Source organism: Podarcis cretensis (assembly GCF_951804945.1).
Source record: "Podarcis cretensis genome assembly, chromosome: 3".
In the NCBI taxonomy this organism is placed as follows: Eukaryota; Metazoa; Chordata; class Lepidosauria; order Squamata; family Lacertidae; genus Podarcis; species Podarcis cretensis.
Window position 1 is genome coordinate 57,501 of NC_137172.1, and position 25,938 is coordinate 83,438.

General features: G+C 50.7%; 2 protein-coding genes across 6 annotated transcripts in view; both read left to right on the plus strand.

The window, feature by feature from the left end:
- LOC307211900 (uncharacterized protein) overlaps window positions 1-5,988 on the plus strand; it is a 7,329-nt gene extending 1,341 nt beyond the window's left edge. For 2 of the 3 annotated variants that reach the window (XM_079969044.1, XM_079969043.1), the window contains 4 exons: window positions 1-108; window positions 715-848; window positions 934-1,000; window positions 5,712-5,988. The exon at window positions 1-108 is cut by the window's left edge. In XM_079969044.1, the coding sequence (XP_079825170.1) occupies window positions 1-108; window positions 715-848; window positions 934-1,000; window positions 5,712-5,962 (560 nt within the window). In that variant the 3' untranslated portion in view covers window positions 5,963-5,988. Of the gene's footprint in view, window positions 109-195; window positions 325-714; window positions 849-933; window positions 1,001-5,711 lie in introns of all 3 variants that reach the window. The other variant, XM_079969045.1, reaches the window with a different exon arrangement.
- Window positions 5,989-6,083: 95 nt separating this feature from the next.
- Window positions 6,084-25,309, plus strand: GCKR (glucokinase regulator). Of its 3 annotated transcripts, none has more exons than XM_079968697.1 (20): window positions 6,087-6,241; window positions 7,605-7,760; window positions 8,603-8,671; window positions 8,933-9,001; window positions 9,373-9,446; window positions 13,166-13,232; window positions 13,570-13,623; window positions 14,555-14,649; window positions 15,316-15,421; window positions 16,164-16,282; window positions 16,433-16,531; window positions 16,664-16,761; window positions 17,031-17,107; window positions 20,328-20,424; window positions 21,953-22,050; window positions 22,257-22,340; window positions 22,482-22,631; window positions 23,224-23,358; window positions 24,141-25,046; window positions 25,087-25,309. In XM_079968697.1, the coding sequence occupies exons 1-19, from the start codon at window positions 6,182-6,184 to the stop codon at window positions 24,306-24,308; spliced, it is 1,875 nt and encodes a 624-aa protein (XP_079824823.1). In that variant the 5' UTR covers window positions 6,087-6,181; the 3' UTR covers window positions 24,309-25,046; window positions 25,087-25,309. The 3 variants fall into 3 exon arrangements, with proteins under 3 accessions (XP_079824824.1, XP_079824823.1, XP_079824822.1); XM_079968696.1 differs by having other exon boundaries at window positions 24,141-25,036; XM_079968698.1 differs by lacking the exon at window positions 8,603-8,671 and having other exon boundaries at window positions 6,084-6,241; window positions 24,141-25,036.
- Window positions 25,310-25,938: the final 629 nt, after the last annotated feature.

Here is a 25,938-nt window from a genome sequence, read left to right on the forward strand (position 1 = left end):
CGGCTAGGAGGATGTCAGCACGTAGAGTACCAGTGGCATCCAGGGCAGGGCAGAGGCTGGGCGCATGGCGCCAACCCCCCTTTGACCACATGTGGGGCACCGACAAGGGTAAACATGCTTCATTTGAAGGGAGGGGAAGCACTGCTTAGTAGTTAGAGCACCCCTTTGAACTGGCACCCCCTGACCCCCCCTCAGGCTGGTACATGAGCATCTCGGAGCAGTGAGCCAAGCCGCCTGCCACCCCCGCCTGACTCCGCTCCCTAACCCTGAGTAACGCGGCCTCAGCCTGTGAGCTCCACGCCTGGTACAGCATGGCTAAGACAGGTAAGCTTGGGGCGCTGGCAGTCGGAAATCCAACAGGTGCAGAGCCACGTACTCAGCCTTTTCCCCTGTGTGGTGGAGGAAATGCCACCTGGCACAGTTCTTGTAATTCCATATCAATATCACATATTACGTTTCTAAACTGCAGGATGTATCGTATCAGATAATTATTATTTATTGATTTCCAGACCACTGACCCGCCTGGTAGGGTCGGCGTAAAGAAAAACCATCCTGATCATTCTTATCATGACTTTTACTGATGCCTTGCTTCCCGTCCCCCATTGGGGACTGATAAAAATGAGAGCAGCTGAGACCAGATGGCAATCCGCAATCCTCACAGGAGTCAGACTGGATGACCCCCAGGTACATCACCCCTCCGCCCTTCCCCTGCAGGACTCAACAGTAGCTTCACATTGGAGCTGAGCCACGGCAGCCATGTTGTCCCCCGGTGGCAAAGCCCCACCTCGTCCTCTGGCGCCTGGTGCCCCCTGCTGGCCTACACTGGAAGAGTCCTTGGCGCTTTCCAGGTGGGTCTTGCGCTCCTTGCCCCACCCCACCCCCGACCGGCTCCTTCTCTGGAGCATGTCAAGAGCACTGCCTCCCCCTCCACAGGTGATCTTCTCCTCGGTGGCGAGTGTGGCACTGGACAACGCGCAGTTCAGGAACTGTGGTCCCCAAAGTAAGGCTTTCTTTTCCGCCTCCCCAAAACCGGGCCGACCAGATAGACCGCCCTGGGGCTTGGAGGCTCCCCATTAACTGTCCAAATGTTTCCGGGTCCCTGGAGCTGCGCCCCAGACAAGCGCCCATGCCTGCCAAGCAGCTGCGTGGCCCCTGCCCACCTTTGCAATGGCACCAAAGACTGTGGCGATGGTGGAGATAAACGGGGTTACGGTGACTGTTCGGGGGGCATTCGGGGCCAGGGAAACGTTAGTGCCACCGGAAAGGGGGGAGGGCAGAAAAGGCACCCCTGGGACCCCCCTCACCTGCCTTTCTCCCCCAGAGGCCTTCCTCTTGCGCCCCTTCGAGGAGGGCTGGTGCAGGTGGGCAGCAGACGCCTACCAGAGCCTCTCCTGGGTGAGGAATTGCAGCTCCCAGGCACCGCCATCCCCACCCTGCCCCACCCGCGACCACACCACCAAGACGCCGGAAGGTGGGTGTTGGTTGGTAATACGTAGAAGATGCCAGCAAGGCTGAACCTTTCCGTAAAGAAACAATTTGAATCAAGTCTCTTTTTTTTAATAATATTTATTAACATTTTAAAGACTGCAAAAGAAAGACAAAGAATTAAACAAAACAATACAATACAATACAAAAACAAAAACACCACACAACACCAACCCCCAAACATTAAATTAACAAAACCAAACAAACACAATTTAAAACACATCTGTCAGAGCTGCCTCTAGGTCCCAACTCACAGAGGACCAACGCTAGGCTGTAGTAATGTACAAAAGTCTTTATTGAAGTTCAGTTTCCATTTCAAAGCCACAGCATGCAGCCCTACGTCTTAAACCCTAGATCGGCGAAGTCCCGTCTGAGTCTCCTCCCCTATGACACCAGTTTAAGATCCTAGCCCTGCTCCACCTTTTACGCTGCTCTCTCCTGCTCTGGGTCCTCCTGCCCGCTGGGGCATTGCCCTTTCTGGACTCTTCCGACGCTGAGTCGCTTAGCTCCTCCCCCTGCCTCCGGCGGGCTTTAGGACCCGGTTCCCAATCCTCATTCTCTGCTGTCCCGCGCTCCTGTACATTTGAACTTGCCTCTCGCGCCAGCCCAGTGACCTTTCTCCTAACCGTTACACTACTTCGGTCACTGCTTCCCTCTTCCGGGACACTGGCCGGATCTGACCTCTCCTCCGTTGTCCGACTTTCTGATGGAGGCGTGGTCAGCCCTGCCTTATCTTCTCTCCCTGGTGGGGAATGCACTGGCCCCGATCCTTGGGACTCTTCCCCCCCACTCTGCTCTGGTGGGGAAGCTGGTCCTGATTTCCAGCTACTGCTCTGGGAGTCCCTGCTGCCCCCTTGCTCCTGGGGCGTTACCCTTGGGAACCCCCTACCCCTGGCCACTGGCGCCCCCTTCTGTGAATCTTCCAATTCGCTGGAAAGGCTCATGGAATCCCTCGGTCCACTGTCCTCTTCTCCTACGCTCCCCTCAGATTCTTCCCCTTCGCTCTCCATCTCCTCTCTTCCCTGTGCCTCTGCTCCTGAGCCCCTGACAACATCTAATAATTTCAGTATCTTAACTTTCATTTACTTGTTTCAACGACCTCCTCACACCTCCCTTTTTGTATTCCACTTTAATTAACCGTTTCAGCAATTCCTTTCCATCTTCCTCTGTTTTCTGTCCTGTAATTTATCTTAACATATTCTAACCTTATTTTTCCCTTTAATATATAATTGTCTTAACATATTTTAACTTTATTTTCCCTTTAATACTCTAATAATCTATTTGTACTTAATTCCTTGTAACAATTCTACTAAAGCCATATAGCTCCTTTCCAACATTTTTCTAACACTCATTAATTTTACAATATTTTTATAAATAGTCTTTAAACTTTTTCCAATCTTCTTCCACCGACTCTTCTCCCTGGTCCTGGATTCTGCCAGTCATATCCATCAATTCCCTATAGTCCATCAACCTGGTAATCTTCTGTTGGATGCTCTTAACTCTTTTCCAAGTCCCTTCTGCGAGTCTTCTTCATATTTATACATGAACTTTACTTTGTCTTCCACTGATCTTATTTTCATTTTCCTTCCTTTGAGGCTAAAGAGTAGATCTTGGGGAAACTCCCACCTAAAGATGATTTTATTCCTTCTCGACAGGGCAACCAAATCTCCGTAGTTAAATCTAAGATCCGAAAGGTATTTCAGGATGTCTTTCAAAATTTCCACTCTTGACTGTTGTTCTTCTAGGTTCCTTTGGTAATTCCAACAGTCTCTTATTTTGTTCTTCTCTTTTTTCCCTCCTCTTCCAAGTCCGAGAGCCCTCACAGTGACAGTTTCAAAAGCTTCCTCTAGAGGGAAACAGTTTCTATTTGTATTAGTCCTTTTAAACTCAATTCAAACAATAAAGTTAGTTTCAATTTTCTGTTACTTTTACTCCTTTTTAAACGCAGACGGAGACCATGGAAACAAATAGAAACTGTTTCCCTCTAGAGGAAGCTTTTGAAACTGTCACAAGAGTTGAGCTGGGGGAATTTCCAGCTGCAAGATAAAAACCTGTGAGATTCTGGGGACCTTGAATCGGTTAAGAATGTTGACAGAAGAGCCCTTAGTGGTTGTATTATGTAAGATAAGTGACTCACTGGAACAGCTTCACAAAAAGGTGGATGTGGTAACTACCAAAACTGACAATTTGGGACAAAAAGTAAACACCAATATACCAATATAGAAACTATTCAGAAACTGACACAGGAATCTACTTTGACATGGCAAACTGCTGAGAAGGCTAGGGAGAAAGTTATTGCCATTGAATCTAAAGTAACACAATTAGAGAGAGAGAGAGTCCCAGCCTTACAGATGCAATTTGATGACCATAAGTTGATGGTCACTGACAGTTAAATGTCAGTGAACGTTCTAATCACAGTCACTCCTGTTGGCAGCCTGCTTCCAGGATCGGAGTGGTGGTATATTAACTCTGTTCGCTCTCTTCTGCAGGTATACTCAGTCCAAAGCTTTCCCCCCTCTTCTCCTGCCACCAAGGGGGGTTTAGTATTTTTTACTGATGGAAATTTAGTCCTTTACAATAGGCTTTCTGAGACTTCAGCTTGCATCCTCATTGCTTCAATCTATTTACAAAAGGGGAAGGTGGACTTCCTGTTTTAGACCTCCCTGTTTCGGCACCAAATTAAGACGTTTAAAAATCCAGTTCTCCGCTCTACTGACGGGTAGTTGCTTTAAGATCATCCTTCAAAACCACTGATCTATTTTTTAAAAAATATTTTTTATTAAATTTCCAATTAGCAAACCAATCATATCACATTAATTCCAAATTATACCAATACATAATAAACTCCAAATATTTAGCCGAATTTTAAATTTTTGTTGGGGGTACCCGTGCTTCGAGTTCAGAAAGGGTCCAGTCATCTCATATTTCTGCTGCTTTGATGTTCACAAGTCCCATCTTTCCATCTCTTTGTTGTTTTCCTTTACAAATCCCGTCTTCCAATCTTCTTGTTGTTATCATTTTTCTTCTTAATAAACTCTGAGTTTTCTCCACAAGCGAGTTGAAGCAAACATTATTATAGTCTTCACATTGATCCAAAAGTCCTATTCAAGTGGCAGGCGCCATTTCAACAGTTTCCATAAAATACAGTCTAAGCGTCTGCTCATTAACTTTCCCAGATCAGTTGCTCCATAAATCAGCCTTTCCAGGGGAGTTGTTGCCAATTCAGCTGTGGAATTCAGATATGATAACAAAACCGTAGCACCTCTCCCCCTTTGACTGTAAAACTTGCAACCAAGTCTGTCTCATAATGGCGGTTCCCAATTAGAACTGCATCACACCAAAAGCCTTTCGTTTCCTTTTCAGATCTTCCTCAAAACAAAGCCTTTGGTTAATAATTTTGTTTCCACACAGTTTATTTTCCCATCTCACTTGCTATCTGTCAGCTCTGACACTATCAATCATTGTGGCGGTTCTTCTTGGGGGGGGGTTGTTAGGTAAATCATATTGAAAAAGAGAAAAGTCCCCCCCCCTTTCCGATCCGTTTCAACATACCATTCAAGTCACCCTAGGGTGCCACAGTACACTGGTTCAAAACCACTTATCTAAGCACTCAGGGACTGAGGCGCAGGTAGCTGTCCCGGCACCCGGAACGGCACACATGCTGTGCACCTGGAGGCGGGGCTAGCTGTCCATGGGGGCAAGACAAGCATCCCAGGGGGCCGGGTGGTGATGACCTGGGGTGGGCCGCACCCACTGCACCCCCTTCCTCCGCCAGTGTTCAGGGAAGAACCAGACAATTTCCTGCTGCTGCTGCTCACAGGACAGACGGGCCTTTGTCCTGGAGTCTGGCACAGGCTAGGAAAGGAGGGATCATTAAGCGTGACAAGGGCCCTTTGACCCTCGCCTGGTGAAAGCAAACATGTTTTGCTTCGTGTCCTGGGCTCCAGGGCAAATGCCAGTGGGAGAGACCGGGATTTAGGTTTGAGCCACCCCAGAGCTGCGAACTGCAAAGCCCAAAGATTCAGTCTGGTTTAATCTTCCTCCTGAGTTTGCCAGCTGCTGTCCTCAATGCCTTTGCAACCACTGCCTCTGGGCCTCAGCTCCACAGCAGCTAGAGTGGGAAAAAGTCTTCCACCTGGGCCTGAGACCCTTCTGGGGCTATGGGAGAGCCGTGGCATTCTTAGTCATTTCATTGCCTTTCTATCCCATTGTATCTTTTTCTCCAGGGAACTCAAGGTGGCACAGAGAGTTCTCCTCATTTAAACCCCACAAAAATCCTGTGAGGTATGTTAGGCTGAGAGGCAGTGACTGGCAAGCATCATGGCTGAGTGGAGATTCAAACCCTGCTCTCCTAGGTCCGACACTCTGTCCAGTACATCTCCCTCCCTCCTCTCTCTTGGTGCCCTTCCAACAGAGCCTCTCTGGCCTTGCTTGCCATGCAGCTATCAACCAGGGGCCTGTTCCCTCCTCCTGGTGAGCCAGGAGTGATGCAATCACCTGACTGTGCCCTCCAGGAGATAGAGGGGCAGCCCTGCCTCCCCGCCCCCCGCCCCCCATAAGCGAGGCATCTCTGCTCTGGACACAGAGCAATGAGCAGCTTGAATTTTAACTGCCTGGATTAATCATTACAACAGAGGCCTGATAAGGCCGGCCAAAGCAGCATCCGGAGCTCTGAGCCTGTTCTTGGCCTTGAACCATGCGGGGCACCAAGAAATACCCTCATGTCATCGACACGCCAGACCAGGGCAAGTGGGAGGTAAGGATGGGAGCAGGAGCTGGGAGAGAAGGGCCAGCACTTCCCTGCGACAGATGGACCTGCCCCCAAGGGCAGGGGGGCAAATGGTCTGGCAGAATGGAGCTTGGTGAAAGGAAGCCTTGCTTCTGAGGGGTGGGGAGTGGGGATGGGTGCCTGCATTTCTTCGGAAGGAAGCTTCATTTGTCCGAGTGGCACCACCAGATAAGTAGAAAAGGGGGGTCACCCAGCGCTTGCCCCTAGAAGAAGGGTCCAGGCATAGCTCTGTCACTGAGCACCTGCCTGCATGCAGAAGGCCCCACAAGTGCACAAGAAGAGCCTGGCTGCAGGATCAGGCCAAGGATCCCCTATCTAGTCCAGCTTCCTGTTCTCACAGTGGCCAGGCAGACGCCCCCGGGAAGAAGCCCCCACAAGCAGGACTTGAGGGGCACCACAGTCCTCTCTGCCCACCTGCGATTTCCCAGCAGGACCTCCTGTTGCCACAGGTCCCAGGGCTGCGGAAGAGAAGGCAGCCTGAGTCCCCACAGGGTTGTTGTTTGTTGAACGGAAAGATGCTGAAAGAGGGAGGGAGGGAGGGTGGGTGCTCTGTCGGAGTGGGGAGTGATGGCCTCTCTGGTTGGTATGAGTGCCTGAATCATAGAACCAGAGAACTGTAGAGTTGGTAGGCACCCCAAGGTCATCTAGCCTAACCCCCTGCAGTGCAGGAAGGACAGCGAAAGAATCCCTGCCAGAGGGCCACCCAGCCTCTGCTTAAAAACCTCCAAGGAAGGAGAGTCCACGGCTCTTATTGTCAGAAAGTTCTTCCTTAAACTTCAGAATCTCTTCCTTGCCCCTTGAGGAGCCCTCCAAGGATGGGATATTCTCCCCCGTGTCCTGCAACATATCCTGGGAGGAGGTTTGATCCAGGACCTCAGTACATTTCCAAGCCTCTTTCTGAAACTCCTTGAGAAGAGGCGCCCCATATCTGGACACTGGATTACATGTCCCTTTGAGGCTGCACCCATACAGCATTGATGTGTCTGATCATATTGTGTATGTCAGTCACGGTGAGTCATGGTGTTGGCAGATTAGATTAGCATCTAAATAAAAATAGAAATTTGTCATGGATTTGCATAGCGGCTCTGTCCATGGGGCAAAGATTCTGGGACATGTGTCCCAGGACTTCAAAAGTCCTAGGTGGAAAGTCAGCAAAAATGTGCCACATGCCAAGGGAAAACCCACCGGAAAGTCTAGGCAGGCACAGCTTGTCTCAGGGTGGATCCCAGCAGATGTCGGAGGGCAGCGCCTTGCAGCTGTTCTGCAGTGCTTATTGCCCCCCTTGCGTCTGTTCCCCACAGCTCCCTCCCTTCATGCCTTTTTCTCCCAGCTGGCAGGGTACGAGGCTGCCTTGCCCATCACAGAGAAGTCCAACCCCATCACCCGGGAGTTGGACAAGGCGGACGCTGCACAGATCGTCCAGCTGCTCAGAGACTGTGATGCAGAAATATTCCAGGAAGACGACGAAGCGCTGGTCAACTACAAGGTGACTCTGCCTCTCCCTGCCTACTTGCCTGGGGTGGGGGTGATCTGGAATGCGACCCTTCAACACTGTAGAATCATAGAATAGCAGAGCTGGAAGGGACCCTGTGGGTTTCCAGACAGGAGTTGATCATGATGAGGGTTTGCCAAATGTGTCTTCCTCTTAGCTCATTTCTACTCTTCACCCTGAGTTTGTGCCTTTGGTAAAGGTTGTTCTCTAACTGGAGCACTTGCAGGCCAGTGTTTCACAACTGTCAGTGTTTATACTACATTTTTAACAATTTGCCTTGAGGGCACCTTTAACCTCTTTTGTTGTCCACCGGTATTTCACTTTCCATTCTTAAGTTGGGAAGGGATGAGTTACTTTGGAAGACGATAATCAGGCATCCAAACGACATGACCAGTCCAATGAAGTTGATGTTGGATGCATTACAGTAGTCCAATTGTGAAGTTACCAACACATGAATGACAGCTAAGCTATCTCTGACCAGAAAAGGGTGTAGTTGGCACACCATCCTAAGCTAACATGAGGTGTCCCTTGCCACAGAGGTCACCTGGGCCTCCAATAGCAGAGATGAAACTGGGAGCGCCCCCAGACTACAGACCCGCTCCTTCAGATGAGGCACAACCGTGCCCTGAACTGGCGAACTCCCCATCTTCTGCATCTGGGAACCACACACACACACACACACACACACCAAGGTCTCTGTCTTACCAGCATTGTCTCAGTTTGTTGGCAACCATCCTGCCCACTGCTGCACATGGGCACTGGTTTAGAACAGTCATAGCAGATGCGATGGAGAAATAGCACTGAGTGCCACTGACATGTTTTTCTGTCTCCCCCAGAGGCTGTACAGCGAGTCAGTGCTGAAGACCATGGTGGACATAATTGCCAAAGTGCAGGAGGTGCTGAAGGTGAGGGGAAGTGACCTGGCAGGGCAGCTTACTATACAGCATTAACCCCTTCATGCAATAGATGTTGGTTATACTGTATGAGGCTAGTTATCCCACATGTCCAGCTACAACCACCGTTTCCTCTGGATGGAGGGTAAACTATGGTGGAGGCGAGGTATTCAGTTGCTTATGAGGAGTGGGGTAGAGGGCCCTTGGCAGCTGGGCCAGGATCAGCTGAGTGGGTGGACACCCAGCCTATTTGTCTCTTCCTTCTTTCCTCAGGAACCAGACAACACGCTCATTGTGCTGAGTGGAGGGGGAGCCTCTGGCCGGATGGGCTTCCTCATGGCGGTGAGTGCCTCCTGCCTCACCCTCCTCTTCCTTCTGCTCCCCCCTTTCTCTCAACCCCCCCCCCATGCCTGGAGATAAGGGCTGTGCAGCTAATGAAGAGGGCCTGCTGATGCAGGGAGGGCTGCTGCCATCTGTGGGGCATCCCTGGGGCTTGCCCCCTTGTCCCTGGGAGTTAGCGCTGGAGGGTTTGCCACTGAGCCTGGCTCAGGGCTGCACCGGGAGGGGGCACCTGCCTGGGATGCCACAAAGGGACTGCATTGATAGGAAGGGCAGGCTTTGCACTGTGGCCTTTGGGGTGGTCCCTCAGAGCTGGGGGGGGGGCACAGGTCGCCCCACACCTCCCTGACTGTCTTTGTGTCTGTTTTTCCTAGGTATCCTTTAACATACTCCTGAAGGGGTTGGGGCAGCTGCCCCAGTACACGTATATAATTGCTGGGGGGGACAGGTAAGGACACAGGATGAGCAGGTGGGTGGTAAAAAAAAAGCCGTTTGGGACTCTAGGCTGCAGAGTAACTGGAGCTCTAGGCTGCAGAGTTTCATGTTCGAGGGTTCAGAGTTTGGGGTGGATTTGGGACTTCCGGGTTGGCGCCTCCGACAATGGTGGAATTCCTCTGATCGGGAGGAATTTGCTCCGTGGAAATCAGGGTCTGGCCACCACGGCGAAGATGGAGACCCACTAAAAATCACAGGCGGGAGAAGCCTGTGAACGTGGGATTCGGCTGGCACCTTTTGCGCCTCCCCTACTCGCGGGAAAACCTGGTTTCGGGGATCCGGAGCGACGTGGGGTGAGCGGCGCGGTGCTTCGAACTGACTGCTTCTTTCACGGAGTGAAGCCGCACTGCTGTTGCCGGAGAGCGCTGACTTTTTCCTGTGGACAAATTGATCCTAAACAACTACCCGTGAGTAGAACGGAAAATTGGATTTTTAAACGTCTTAATTTGGCACCGAAACAGGGAGGTTTCAAACAGGAAGTCCGCCTTCCCCTTTTGTAAATAGATTGAAGCAAAGAGCTTGCAAGCTAAAGTCTTGGAAAGTCCTCTGTAAAGGATTAAACTTCCATCGGCTAAAATCATTAAACCCCCCTTGGAAGCAGGAGAAGAGGGGGGAAATTTTGGATCGCATAAGCCTGCAGGAGAGAGTGAAGAAAGTTAAGTTACCACCGCTCTGAACCTGGAAGCGGGTTGCTAGTAAGACTGACTGTGAATAAAATGTTTGTTGACAGCTAGTTAAATAAGAGAAATACATTGTTTCCATTGTCTCCTTCTGCGTTTAAAAAGGAGTAAAAGTAACTGAAAATTGAAACTAATTTTATTGTTTGAACTGTGCTTAAAAGGATTGATACAAATAGAAATTGTTTCCCTCTAGAGGGAGCCTTTGAAACTGTTACAAGAGTTGAGCTGGTGGAATCTCCAGCTGCAAGATAAAAAAACCGTGAGAACCAGGGATTGACCTTGGATCGGTTAAGAATGTCGACAGAAGAAGCCTTAGTGATTGCATTATGTAAGATAAGTGATTCATTGGAACAGCTCCACAAGAAGACGGATCTGATGACTATCAAAATTGACAACTTGGTACAAAAAGTGACTAATTTGGGACAAAAAGTGAACATCTATACAGAAACTATTCAGGAATCGATACAGGAATCTACTTTGACATGGCAAACTGGGGAGAAGACGAGGGAGAAAGTTGTTGTTGTTGAACCTAAAGTAATACAAGTGGAGAGGGAGAGAGCCCCAGCCTTACAGAGGCAATCTGATGACTATAAGTTGTTGCCTTCTATGACTGAATTCAGAGAAAATCAGATTTTGAGGATTGGAGCTCTGCTTGGACTGGGGAAGGTAAGTTGGATAGATCACCTCATGCAGGGATTTACTGACCTTTGGGACCTGGACCTGGGTCAGGAGGAGATTGGAGCTGTGGGGACTTTCAGATTTGGTGGGATTTTGAAACACGTCCTGAAATATCTTTTGGATTTTAGTTTTAACTACGGAGATTTGGCTGACCTGTCGAGAAGGAATAAAAACATTGCTAGGTCGGAGCTTCCCCGAGATCTACTCTTCAGTATCAAAGGAAGGAAATTAAGAACAAGATCAGGAGAAGACAAAGTAAAGTGTATGTATAAATATGAAGAAGATCTGCAGAAGGGACTTGGAAAAGAGTTAAGAGCCTCGGACAGAAGATCACCAGGTTGATGGACTATATGGAATTGATGGAAATGACTGGCAGAATCCGAGACCAGGGAGAAGAGACGGTGGAAGTATTTATAGAAATACTGTAAAATTAATGAGTGTCAGAAAAATGTTGGAATGAAATTATATGGCTTTAGTAGAAATGTTATAAGGAGTTAGTTAAGCATAAATAAGTATTATAGTATTAATGGAAAATAAGGTTAAAATAAGTTAAGATAATTATATGACAGAAAATAGAGAAAGATGGAAAGGAATTGCTGAAACAATTAATAGAAGTGGAATACAAAAAGGAGGTGAGAGGAGGTCGATGAAACAAGGGAATGAAAGATAAGACATTGAAATGGTATAATGTATGTTTTTAAATTGTTTTTGCTCTGTTTAGTCTAATGTGTTAATGTTGTTGTCAGGGGCTCAGGAGCAGAGGCACAGGGAAGAGAGGAGATGGAGAGCGAAGGGGAAGAATCCGAGGGGAGTGTAGGAGAAGAGGACAGTGGACCGAGGGATTCCATGAGCCTCTCCAGCGAATCGGAAGATTCACAGAAGGGGGCGCCGGGGACACCCCAGAAGCAAGGGGCCAGCGGGGACTCCCAGAGCAGCAGTTGGAAATCAGGACCAGCTTCCCCACCAGAGCATAGTGGGGGGGAAGAGTCACAGGTATCAGGAGTAGCGTCTCCCCCAGCAGGGAGAGGAGAGGAGTCAGGGCTGACCACGCCTCCATCGGAGAGTCAGACAACGGAGGGGAGGTCAGATCCGGCCAGTATCCCAGAAGAGGGAAGCAGTGACAGAAGTAGTGTAACGGTCAGGAGGAAGGTCACTGGGTTGGCGCGAGAGGCAAGTTCAAATGTACAGGAGCGTGGGACAGCAGAGAATGAGGATTGGGAACCGGGTCCTAAAGCCCGCCGGAGGCAGGGGGAGGAGCTAAGCGACTCAGCGTCGGAAGAGTCCAGAAAGGGGAATGCCCCAGCGGGCAGGAGGACCCAGAGGAGGAGAGAGCAGCGTAAAAGGTGGAGCAGGGCTAGGATCTTAAACTGGTGTAAGAGGGGAGGAGATTCAGACGGGACTTCGCCGATCTAGGGTTTAAGATGTAGGGCTGCGCGCTGCGGCTTTGAAATGGAAATTGAACTTCAATAAAGACTTTTGTACATTACGACAGCCTAGCGTTGGTCCTCTGTGAGCTGGGACCTAGAGGCAGCTCTGACAGTTGTGTTGTGTATTGTTTATATATTGTATTGTATTGTTTTTTCTTTCTTTTGCTTCTTTTTTTTCTTTTCCTTTTCTTCTTTTTTGTAAGGTTTAAAAGTAATAAATATTATTTTTTTAAAAAACAGAGTTTGGGTGGATTTGGAGGGCAGGGTGGGATATTATTTATCCTTCCTCTTACTCACTTGTGTGAGTTTGACATCTAGTTATCAGCGTGTAAAATGACCATCCTCATACTCTCCAACATGTCCAAGCAGAAAACTAGGGTGCACTTATTTCAGGGCCAAGATCTCGCTTGAAAGCATGGTCCCCCAAAATCAGATGCCCTGATTAAATTGGGACAGTTGAAGGGTCTGCATCCCTTTGCAGCATAAGATGTGGAAACTTCTAGGACCAGGTAGCTTAACCTTGTTACAGAAAGTTTCAGACCTGATCCCAGCAGAAGCTGCAGTGAAAACAAGAGAGGCAGAATCTGACATTATAAAAATATGGTTGAGATAAAAAAATGGAGTCTAGACTAAGTATCCTTTCTCTTCAGCTCCATGGTGAAAAAGAGACTGAGGAGGGAGGAAGTGGTAAGGAATATTTTCATTTGCTGCTTTTCCTACCAAGGGGAAGCAGGGGATGTGACCTCACAGCGTGTCCTCTTTAGCAATTTATAGGGGATCTTCAGGTGTCTTAACCCTTTGCTTATCCAGCAAAAATTGAAATCTCATTTTGGCTGCAAATTTAGTTCCCACACAGACAAGTGCATTTCTTATGCCTCTTCTCACAGGTCTCTTGTAGCATCCCTGGAGGGCCCTGAGGACAGTGCGCTGCTGGGCATTGAGGACCTAAAGAAGGTGAGGCTGCTGGTGTGTGTGTGTGTGTGTGTGTGTGTGTGTGTGTGGAGAGACCCTTGCCTACCAGCACCCTCGGCTCTGAGTACCCAGCTGCTCCCCAGAGCTGCTGTTGCAAAGGAGCAAGCACCAGCTACAGATTCTTCTGATGGAGAGCAGCTCCACCAGGGCCATCTAAAGGCCTTGGCTTCCCTTGCCTTGCTGGCAGAAAGAGAGCCCACAGGTGCTCTGGGCAGGAGAGCTGATGGGTGCCTTTGGTCCTGGGTGGGCTGGGGGGTTAGGGGCAGCAGCAGCATAACAGAGACAACTGAGCTCCCTTTTCTCTCTCCTCCTCCTCCAGGTCTGTGAAGGGAAAAAGAAGGTCATTTTCTTTGGGATTTCATGTGGTTTGTCTGTGAGTATTTCATGCAGGACAGGAGTGGAGGGAGGGACGGGAGGGAGGGACCCTCCCAGTTCCTGTAGGAGACGAAGGGATATCTCTGTTCCAGATGGGCAGGGGATCAGAAGACGAGAGGGATGTTGCACCCCACCCCAGCCAGAAGGTTTCACATGGAGGACCACAAAAGCCACCTCTGACAAACTCCCTCAATGTCAAATCCTTAGGTGTGTCCAGTGGATGTTTCTGCTGGCAATGAAGAAGGGCCACTGGAGCTCAGTGGTTGGAGCATCTGATTTAGGGCAGGAAGTCACAAGTTTGATCCCCCACCTCCAAGTGGCACAGGAGGAGAGCCCTGCCTGAAAACCTGGAGAGCTGTTGCCAGTCAGTGAGGCAACGTGTAGTTAACTATGGAACCTGCTGCTGCAGGAGGCCGTCATGGCCACTGACTTGCAGGTCTTTGAGAGGAGGCGAGAAATACATGAGGGGGAGAGGGCTATCAATGGCTGCTAGCCACAACGGCTACTAGTCACGATGGCTCTGCTCTGCCTCCACGATTGGAAACAGCAATGCTTCTGAATAGCAGTGGCTGGAAATCACAGGAGGGGAGAGTAGATCATGTGCTCGACTCTTACTTGCGGGTTTCCCTTTGGGGCAGCTGGTTGGCCACTGTGAGAACAGGATGCTGGACTAGGTGGGCTTCCTTTGGCTTGATGCAACAGGCTCTTCTTATGCTGTTGCACTGAGTTTTGTACATTGGTGCCAGGCCTGAAAGAGGAAATATGGGTCCGGGAGACGGAAGTAACCCTTCCCAAGCCAGGGGTCCCCTTGGAGCTTGGCCTTGGAGGAACATGGCCTTTGGAGCAGAAGCTGCCTGCCTGTGCCTGCAACTAAGGCATGGCCACTGTGGCTGGTGCCGCCTTACATGGGCTCTGCTTGCTTGCAACAGGCTCCCTACGTGGCTGGGCAGCTGGACTTCTGCATGAACAACTTGGACATCTATGTCCCAGTTCTGGTGGGATTCAACCCAGTCACCATGGCCAGGTAAGGGGGGGGCAGGGGGCAAGTCCAGAAGAGCTGCAGGGTGAGCTGCCAAACACTTTGCCCAGTCTGGCCAACCCTGTTCAGAGCATCTCCTGTGCCAGAGGCCAGAGGCATCTCAAGCTTGGGAGGCGCTTGGCTGGGGGAGAAGAAGGCAGATAATGGAGATAGGTTGAGAAATAAATGTGTAACTTTAAATTTAAATCACCAATCCCACATGTGGTGGGGAAATATGAGAGTAAACAGGCTGTGAAGCCCTAAAAAACACACAGCCGCTTTTGCAGCTTACTGGAATCTAGGAATTAGGCAATTACACCTCTTATCCCAGTTTATTTGTAGTCTGCTGACTTTCTCCCCTCTGTGCCCTTTATTAAGAATGAACCACACATTTTAGTAAGATAGTCAAGAAATCCCCAGCTAAAGTAGAATGAGAGTGAGTATGGAGTGGGATGCAACCTTTCTGCTTCAGAGGTTGGGCTTTGTAAAATGTCCATCTGCATTAACAGTAATCTATAATGAACATTCTAAATTCTCCCTGTGGCAAGCAAGAGGAGGTCCATGTGGGGCTCTGGGGAGGGTGACCTTGTGGAGCATCAGAATCCAGCGGAGCGGGGGGGATCTGGGCAAGAGGCCCCTGCCTGCCCTCTCACACCCCACATCTCCCGACAGGACAGACAAGATTGAGGGCTTCCACTCCACATTCCGGCAAGTGGCCGAGAGGATGGAGAAGCTGCAGGAAACCCACCAGGCCTTCATCCTCAATCCTGCCGTGGGGGTGAGTGCTGGGGAGTGGGGGGGGGGCTTCCCTGTGCTTCCCTCATCAGACCTACCATCCCTGCGCATCCATAGCACATATAGGCATTGGTGGGGCCGAGGGTGGTCCACTGGAGAGAGCAGCCCACAGATAGGGGGCAGGGGCTGTCACCTCTGACCGAGCCCATTCTCAGGGTGTCACCTGCTGCACCTCCCTCAGGTGAAGCACCTGGAAGAGGCCCTTGGATGGTTATGGTTCTTCAAAAGGCTTTGGTGCCATCAGTCAGTGAGGAAAGGGTTTCCAAGCCAAACAGAGCCCCTCTGCAGGCAGGAGCCTGTTCTAGAATAGAACCTGCCCCCCTGTGCACCCCATTCCCTGCCCTCCCCAGCACTCACATATATGGAAAAAATGGAATTCAATAAGCATGATTACCTGAAATGTACTTCCTTCTGGTTCTATCTTTCAGGGCAATTTGTTTCGTCATCAGCCCTGCGGGGGGGGGGGAGTGTGCTCACTTGGGCTCCACATGTCTCTCGTAACAAGGGCTGCTGGCTGTGGGCATCAGGGTATGCTTTAGTTGTGCTCCAGTATAAGAGCTTGTTCCCAGGAAGGCCTGTGATGGGCTAGTGCAGGCAGGCAGGATTGCCAGCCCAGTGCATGGGGCCCTGATCTCTGGCACATCCTGGCAGCTGCCATGGGGCATTGGGAGAGTCTCCTCTAAGGACCAGGCAGGGACCGGTCTCAGCCCGCTGTGCTCTTTCAGCCTGAAGGGCTCACTGGCTCATCCCGCATGAAGGGCGGCAGCGCCACCAAGATCCTTCTGGAAACTCTGCTCCTGACTGCACACAAGACAGTCTCCAAGGACAGCGAGATCTCAGAGAAGTGAGTTATGGAGCAGAAGCCAAGCAGGGCAGCCTCTGGGGGCTCCTCCATGGGGTGGGGAAATGAGCCTCTCTTAGCTCCCAGTCCCTCTCCTGGCAGCTGACCAGCAGCACAAAGCCCAGCAGAGTTCTCTCTGAATCCTCTCTGCAGGTGTCTTCTGGAAATCCTCCGCACCTATGAACGGGCCCACAAAGTCACCTATGGTCAGAGCAAGAAGATCGCTGCCCTTGTGAAGCAAGCAGGGACCAGGTGAGCCTCAGGTGGGCAGGAATTTCTTCACAGCAACCAGAATTTATCTTCCTTGAACCTCAGCTCCTGTGGGCTTTGGCCTGTCAAAAACTCTCTGCCCCCCAGCACAATCTCTGCCTCTCTCCACCACAGCCTACAGAAGAAGGCTTATGTCTACCTGGTCGGCTGGCATACCCTGGGCATCATCGCCATCATGGATGGGGCCGAGTGCATCCCCACCTTTGGGGCAGGTGAGCCCTACCAGGCAAGGAGGGTGAATTCAGTCTGGGCAGAGAGTGGTTCTGTAAATGTGGGACCCACCGCCACCAGAATGTCCCCATTGACCAGGCCCAGGAAATGTCCTGGGCTGGAGGAGGGGCTGGAGGAGGCTGCAGGCGATTGGCAGGAGGTCCCAGTGCGTGTGCATGAGTGTGTGAGAGAGAGAGACTGAGAGAGGGCGGGGGTTCCTTCTTATTCAGACACATGAACTCTCTTTTCTGCTTCTCCCTTCATGGCACAGACATCAACGATGTCCGGGGCTTCCTCATTGGGGACCGCAGCGAAATGTTCAACAGAGAGGCTGATCTGATTGCACAGGCGAGTGATCAGAGGAGGAGGTTGTTTGGACACCTGCTAGGCTGGGGTCTTCTCCTTCTTCACCTCCTCCTCCACCTCCTCCTCCACTTCCTTCTCCTCTTTTCGGGGCTTCTACAGAAAGGGGACACCAAACCCAAATGCACAGGCCCAACCCCGAAAGCAAGAGGAGCTGCGCCCTCCAAGGGTCACCCCCTTCTCTCTCTCTCTCTCTTTTTTTTAAATATTTTATTAAATTTTCATAGTACACAATATACATACAAGATCCCTTCACCAAAAAATAGTACACCAAAAAGCCAGAACAAATACACCAAAAAAACATATAGAAAAAAGGAAATAAAAAATAACAAAGGAAAAGAAAAAAACCAACCATTCAATACAATTTTTTTATATATAACTAACTGGACTTCCTCACATCTCCTTTACCCTGCATTATTTATATTAAAAATATCAGCAAATTATTACCTTGTTTCATACCTGTCAGGGACTCAGCGGGAGCGCAGGGAGGAGAGGAGATGGAGAGCAAGGGAGAGCAATCTGAGGGCAGCGTAGGAGAATATGACAGCAGCCCGATAGATTCCATGAGCCTCTCCAGCGAATCGGAAGATTCACAGAAGGGGGCGCCGATGGGCAGGGCAAGGGGCGACCCAAGGGGGACACCCCAGAAGCAAGGGGCCAGCGGGGACTCCCAGAGCAGCAGTTGGAAATCAGGACCAGCTTCCCCACCAGAGCGTAGTGGGGGGGAGGAGTCCCAAGTATCAGAGCCCACATATGCACCACCAGCGAGAGAAGATGAGTCAGGTTTGACCACGCCTCCATCGGAGAGCGAGTTAACGGTCAAGAGGAAAGTTGCAGGCTGGGCGCGTGCGCCAAGTTCAAATGTACAGGCGAGCGGCACAGAAGGTAGCCCGGATAGGGAACCAGGTCCTAAAGCCCGCCGGAAGGAGGGGCAAGAATCGTCAGGGTGAGCGTCAGAGGAGTCCAGGAAGGATGAGACCCTAGCGGGCAGGAGGGCCCAGAGGAGAAAGGAACTTAGGAAGAGGTGGAGCAAGGCGAGGGTCTTAAACTGGTGTGGAAGGGGAGGAGACTCAGACGGGACTTCGCCGGTCTAAGGTCGAGACGTAGAGCTGCACGCTGCGGCTTTAAAATGGAAACTGAATCTCAATAAAGACTTTTGTACATAACTACAGCCTAGCGTTGGTCCTCTGTGAGCTGGGACCTGGAGGCAGCTCTGACAATTCTATATAAGTATCTCTAAGGTCCAAAAGTTGTTTCGGGATGTCTTTGTAGATTTCTGCCTTGATGCCTTGGATAACAAGTGATTTTCCAAAATGAAGGCCTAGTATTTTATCTCTCTCTTGCTTAGATCTCAAGATGATCAGACAGTCTCTGGATCTGTCCTTCCTCACCACTCTTCCCAATCTAAAAGCAGTTACAATTTTATAGTCCTTATCTTCTTCTATGCCCCAGAACTTTGTAATTTCTGATGTCAAATAACCAATCAGATCTTCCTGTTCAAGTTCTGGGATAGCTCTCAACCTAAGATTATTTTCCCTATTCTTCAGTTCTGTCATAGCCAGGTAGGCCTGCTGTTCCTTGATCTGTTTGTGCAAGGGCTTTACCTCCACTTTTAATGCGTCAACTTTCTGATTGGCTGCCTCTGCTTTCTGATTGGCTTCCTCAGCCAATTTACGGTTTTCCACAGTTGCTTCCTGAATATTCCCAATTGCTTGTGTATGTTGAGCAACCTGATCAGTCAGTTTGCTAATAGTGGCTGTTGCTTGGTCAATTTTGGACGAATGCTCATCCGCCTTTTTATTTAAAATTGCCAGTTGTTCCAAAATTTGATTTAAAACTGTTTCAGATTCTCCAGATGCCATATCCTTTGGTGCAGTTTGCGCAACTACCTCTTCTTGTACTAGAACAGCTGGGACAGAAGATCTGCGTGGTTGAGAAGTCAAAGTTGTTTGTACTAGTTGTTTAGCTTTCGTTTTAGCCAATCTTGCTTTCCCTGTGCCACTCATTCCAATCCTGACTACGTGCCAAGGTTAAATTGTATACAGTCCCGTGGGAAAGACAGTTCCAAAGAGTAAACAACAAGGCAGCAAAGAGTCAAAACAAAATACAGTTCCCAGAAAATTATAAATCCAAAGTCCTCTAGGGGGAGTACATTTGTACTTCAGCAGAAAGAAAGGACTGTTCCGCCATTAAAATCCCAGCAGTTAAAGACAGATTTAAAGAGAACCTTCAAATTCCTTTTGGTTTGTAGAGTTTCCTCAATGTTAAAACAAAGTCTTTGAAGATGTGCAAGATACAGTTCCCCAGTTTGTAACTAAACTGTAGCGCTCAAATGTAGCACTTTCAGAATTAAAAACATTTCAGCAATTTGACAGCTCTTTGTTGCCCCGGCAGTCCGTGACTTTGGGCTTCTCAGTTTATAAATCCACAAAGGAGAGGAAAGGTCCAATCAAAAGCCAGCAAAATTAAAGCAAAATTGTCTCTTTTCAATTATTATTAAAAACAAAGTTCAATTATTGCGCGAAAATCCACGCTTTTTACAGCCCTTTTTGAATACTTCCAGCTTGTCAAAGTCTTTGCTTTGATCCTTTAAGCACAGTCAGGAGACGGACTTCCTGGTTACGTCTCCCGCTTTTAGCCGAATTTCAATCACTTTAGTCCCAAATTTTTAGGATCCCCTACTCACGGGTTTGTAGTTTGAAGTCTGATGTTCCAGGAAAAAAGGTCGGCGCTCATCGGCGGCAGCCGCACGGCTTCACTCCCGCAGAAAGAGCGATGAACTCACAGCACCGCTCCCCCTTCCACGCTCCGGAGCCCCTTACGGGGTTCCTTCCTCGTTTCTGGGGGGGCTTCTGGTGCCCGCCGAGTCCCACGGCCACAGGCTCACTCTGCCTGTGGTTTTTCTTAGTGGGTCTCCGCTTTGCCGTAGCGGACGACCCTTTTCTGCGGGGCCCCTCTTCACAGCGCGAAGAGGACCGCCATTGCCGTTTCGCGCCGCCTCCAGAAGTCCAAGGGTCACCCCCTTCTCCAAGGCCCCCCTCACATGGAGTTGGGTGCACAGACCAAGCAGTGCCAGGACATCCAAGGCAACAGCCAGTTCATCTCATTTCTGGTAGATCAGGGCCAACCCATAACTCAAGACCCCCTGCATGCCCCCCCCCAAGCCAGGCGTGGACAGCTGCTTCTTTCTGTTTTTCTCATGCAGGGCCCCAAGTTTGCTTTCTCTGAAGAAGATTTTGTGAAAACAATCCTCCCATCACTGACGGAGCTGGATACCGTCCTCTTCCTTTTCACAGTGGATGGTGAGAGACGGGGGGGGGGTGAGGCTGGGGGGGGCAGAAGGGCCTCTTGGGAGATGCAGGAGAAAGGAAAGGCATCTCCACATGGTTAGACTACGGAGGCAGAGATGGCCACGAACTTGGCTGCTGTCAAGAGGAGGATGTTGTTGTTGTTTTATACTCTGAAGAAAATTCATGGAGGACACAAGGCTGGGTTCTGCCTGCACTGTCAGACCAGTTCCTGGGCGCCAAGTGGAGAGGGGGCTGGCTGCTGCTGCTGCATTCAGATCCTGCTTGTGGGCTTCCTTTTGGTTGGCCACTGTGAGACCAGGATGCTCCGCTAGATGGGTCTCCTTTGGCTGGATCCAGCTGCAGGGCCCTTTGGATGTTCTAGGGAGCCATGAGGTGGGAGGATGAGGGAGTCTGCAGCTCAGCAAGCACAGAAGGGATGGCAGAAAGGGGGCTGCTGGAGCCAGCGCTCTGAGGGCTCCTGACCTCCTACCCTTTTTGCCTGGTTCAGAGAGGGGGCTGCAGCTCAGCAGCAGAGCAGGAGGCGGCTCTGAGGTCCAGCCACCAGCATCTCTAGGTGAAAAGAATCACAGTTTGCAAGGAACATGAGAAGAGCCTGGCCATAGTGGTTGGATCAGGTGATGGATGGCATGGGGACGATACACTAATTACAATTGCCAGTCTTCCATGTGTATGGGTTACACAGAGAACTCCATCCTTGGCAGCAAAATACAGAAGCTTGAAACTAGGCTGCAAAGCATTATATTTTCTGAGGAAATCCAGCTGCTTGATATTTTGCTCTGTTTTCTTATATTTTGTTGGAAGCCATTCAGAGTGGCCGGGGCAACCCAGTCAGGTCACGTGGGTGGGATAGAAAAAATATATCATTATTACTACTACTACTACTACTACTACCGAAGGTTATCTGGCTTAACCCCTCTTAACAAAGAATCCGGCAACAACTTATAAAGTAAGTTGAATTAGTGCTTACTTACTTAGCAGTCTTGCATTGGATCACAACAAAGGCAGCAGTAAAACTATGCAGGTAAAATACTTAAGGGTTTCAAAATATATAGCTGATTACAAAATTGGATTGTGCAGTCAGGGAGATCGCCAACATCCGTCTGCCTTGAAGACATGGTGAAGAAGTGAGAGAGAGAAGCAACAGGAAACAGAGGAAATGACATCACACAGAGCTCTCTCTCCACCTTTCACATTTCTATGGTCCAAATCTGCCTGTCTAGCAATTTACAGCCCTGTGGTTAATAGCCCCTAGACTTCTTAACTGTTAAATTCTCAATGCTAATCTCCTACACATAGGGGGCCACCCTGTCCCCCAGAGCCCCTGGAGACAATCCTGGGCTGCCTGGGCCAATGGCTGGCTTCACATCAGACAGCCCCACCTGTGAGTCAAAGGCACTTGGATCGGCTCCTCTCCCTCCTTTCCGGAAAGGGAAACAGCTGGTGGGGGAGTGAGCACCCTAAACCCTCTTGTGCTGCCTTCCTTTGCCACCAACACCCCTCTCTCCTCTCTTGACTGCAGACAACCTTGATGAAGTGGAGAAGTTGGTGGTTCAGGTGAAGGAGAGGACCTCCAATGTGCAAGCCCTTTCTCATGCCACAGTCGGGCAATACCTGCCGGTAGGTGCTGTCTGCAAGGCGGGCATGTTTGCAGGCCCTCAATACTTGATGACTGATGGCTATCATCCATGGTCCACTCCCCTGGAGGGGCAGAATCACACATGCAAGAGGGCTCTGCCACACCCATTGAGCAAGCCCCTTTCAGATCTTGACCTTCTGGCTGACTGTTCCCCCTCTCTCCCTGCTTTGCCCCCTGCCCCCGCCAGGCCTCGCTCAAGAAGCTCTTCCCCTCCATCATCAGCATCATGTGGCCCATCCTGTTCCTGGAGTATGAAGGCAAGTTCATCCAGGTGAGGAGGGGGCAGGGAGCCACTGACAAGGGGGAGGGGGAGAGTTGCTTTGTGTCCAGGCTGGAGCCCCCCTGGCCTGGCCCTTCTCTGCCCACCCTCCACTTGCCCATTCAGCCCACACACACACCCGTCCCTTTGCAGAGGTTCCAAAGGGAGCTCAGCACCAAGTGGATCCTGAACACAGTCAGCACCGGGGCTCACGTGTTGAAGGGCAAGATCCTGCGCAATTACATGGTGGACCTGCGAGTGAGCAACTCCAAGCTCTTCTGGAGGGCAGTCAGCATCCTGCAGGTACTGGTGGCAGGGGTATCCCAGAAGGCTCCCCTGCAGGGCCATGGAGCTAGTCGATGGATGTTCCACTTCCCAGGGTGAGGGCTGGCCAGCAGAGTGCCAGCAGAGTCTTGTTTTGGCAACAGCAGTGCCTGGTGCAGGGTCAGGCCAGCCAAGGTCTTCCGCTCAGTCCAGCTCCCTCCTTCTTCCAATTTCTAACACTGGGGAGGGGGCCTCTGAGACCCTGCCTGTCTCCCAGATTTGCTTGTACTGTATCTCAATTGTCAGGGACTCAGCGGGAGCGCAGGGCACGAACTGAGGCATCCACTAAGATGCGTTGGGAAGCAATGGTGGGCTTTATCCTTGTGATCCTCACAACAACCATCTTAGGGAGGCTACTCATGGAAAGACAGGGCCTGGTCCAAGGACGCCCATGAGCACCGTCAGGGCAACATGGTGACATGAACCTGAGTGAAGTTTGCTCACATCACATGGGCTCTGTGGGGCCACCACCTTGCGGGAAAAAGCAGAGCTCAAGTCCCCACACTCAGGAGGGACCTGTGCCCTTTGCCACCCCCTGGCAGCCCCATCCAACTTCCCTCTCTCCCTCCAGAGGTTCTCGGGCCAGCCGCATGCCAAGTGCCTGGAAGGTCTCCTGCAAGCCATCTATGACCCTGAGCCGCTCTCTGAGGATCTCCGCACAGCTCCAGTCTCCAAGCACATTGCCGTAGCAACAGACAAGAGCAAGGTAGGCAGGTGTTCTCGCCCTCCCTCCCCCGCACCTGCCCATCCCACTTCTCCATCTGGTCATCCCACACTTGTGCCATGACACAGGAGGTACAAGTCACACCAATCACACTTCTTATTGCTGTTTATTTGTGGTCTACTGACCTTTCCATTCTCTGTTCCCATTGCTAAGAATGAACCACCTGTTTTAGTAAAAACAAAAAGATTTTACTTACATTCAATACAGACAGCAAATAAATCAACGTGGTATGCAGGTAAAAATACTTCTTAGTTGCAAAATGCAAATTTAGTTTCCAAAATGGAGTATGGGATCCCAGAAGAGCCCATATATGTGCATCTGCTCACATTGCTGGCTTGAAAGGAAAAGAGAAACTGGGGAAAGGAGGAAGAAAAGATTAAGATGCCCAAACCAATGGCTTCAAGTTACAAAAAAGGAGACTTTGATTAAACATCAGGAAAAACTTTCTGACAGTGAGAGGTGCTTGACAGTGGAACCGTCTCCCTCGGAAGCTGGCGAACTGTCCTTCCCTGGAGGTTTTTAAGCAGAGGTTGGATGGCTGTCATGGGTGCTCTAGCTGAGATTCTTGCATTGCAAGGGGTTGGACTAGATGGCCCTTGGGGGCCCTTCCAACACTATGGTTCTAAGATCTTTTGTCCTATTTCCTGCCACAGGAAATGCAGGAATACAGGAACTCTGTATTCCTTAACCCTTTCATATGCTTATTAACAAACATAAAGGTCAGTTTGACTGCAGATTTCCCCACATCTCTTCCATTTGCCCAGGTTGTACCCACAGCCCTGCTCTGCCTCCTGCGTAGCTGCTCAGTGCCAGAGGCCCGTGCCCGCCTGGATGCTGCTCCCTCCCTCCGAGCTGCCCTTGACACTGCGCTGAATGCTCCTGGAAGGAAGCGAGGGGCTGACAAGTCAGAACCTGATGAGCAGAGCACATAGGGAGGGAACACTTCTTCCAAGGGGTCCCATAGCCTCAAGCCCCAGACGGTCTTCCAAGCAGAGGCACTCAGCCTGACGAGAGAGGCCTCCTCTGACACTGCCCTGCTGGTGCTGGCCTGTCTTCTCCCAGTGGGGAAAGGGGGTGGAGGGAAGGGATGAGGAGGGATCTGGGATGAGAGCTACTGGAAGTGAGGCCAGGACAAGGATCCTGCTGTGCCAGGAAACAGGTTCTTCTTCCCTTTGGGAGATGGATCTGTGCCTCTGGGGAATGCCCCTCTTTGCCCCCTGGCAGGGTGGGCCTTGCCCCCAAACGACTCCCTTGTCTCAGGAGCTGCCCTGCCATGCCCTGTCCTGCCCTTCCCCTCCATGCACCCCTGGCATTGGGCTGCCATGCTAAAGTGGGTGTCAGCCTTTCCTGCCAGCCCCTCCGATCTGTGCTTTCTCCTTGCCAGCTCACATTGCCCTCTTCTGCAAGGCTGGCTGCCTGGTGGACCATGGCGTGCTACTAGGGAGACAGGAAGGGCTTCAGATTCCCAGCCTGCCCTTCCACAGCCACCAGCACCCAGCTAGGCAGTGCAGACTGAGCCCAAGCCAGGTGGGTCTTAGAGAGGCCTTCTCCAAGTCTCATGAAATGTCCTGGGGGACCTTGCAAGGCTCGCAGCAAATTGTCTGTGGTGCCTGTAGTCAGTATATGCTGGCAGTGTCATTGTGTGGCCTGGTGGGATGAGGTGGGATGAGGTGAGCATGGCAGGTGGGTCATGGGTGAGCATGGACCTAGGTGAGCATGGCAGGTGGGTTGGGGGTAAAGGGACCTGGGTCCACCCTGCCCCCTGGAGCCCCTGCCCCTTTCTCTGTCTCAGTGCATGAGGTTGGCACAGCTCATTTCCTTCCTTTCTGCCCTGGAGCCTGAGGTTGACTGTGTCGCTCCTCCTGTCTTTGACGGGGAACCAGCTGGCGAGTTCTGGGCTCCTCTTTTTTGTAATAAAAGATGTCTCTGTGCACTGGGTGTCATGCTCTTGCTCAGTTTGGGGTGGGTGACTGGAGTGCTCAGGATCTAGAAAAACATCCTGAAACACCCGCAAGGATCAGACGTAACCTCTCTCCCCAAATACACACAACGTGCACACCATGAACTCTGAGGGCTCCACGTGGCAAAGGAATGTTTTCATAAGGCCTAGCTTGACCTCCCACTTGGATGGAGCATGTGCCCTGGGATGGCGTCACGGGTGGCCTTGACCACACCCCACCCCAGCCAGTATCCCTCTTCGGCTGGCCTGGAAAAGTGACCCTTGCTCCTGTGCATATGTACACAAAGGGTTCATGTGGCTGCTGGGTGCACTTTTGCTGTTCAGGAAAGGGAGAGGGTGGAAGCTGTGGACTTGAGCTCCTGTCAACAGGAAGTCAGCCATCCACCCACCCACATCTGATCATTTAGAATCATCAGAGGTGGTTCCTGCTGAGACAATGGCTGGTTTGAGGTTTTGAGAAGAAAGACACAGGGCTGCTTGATGGAGCCCCAAAAGAAACTGGTAGCCAATTACACAGATGGAAAGCTGGCATGTGATTTGTCCTGCTGCCCCCAGATAACAGTGTGGCGGCAGCATTCTAGCCCAAATGAAGTTTCTGAACT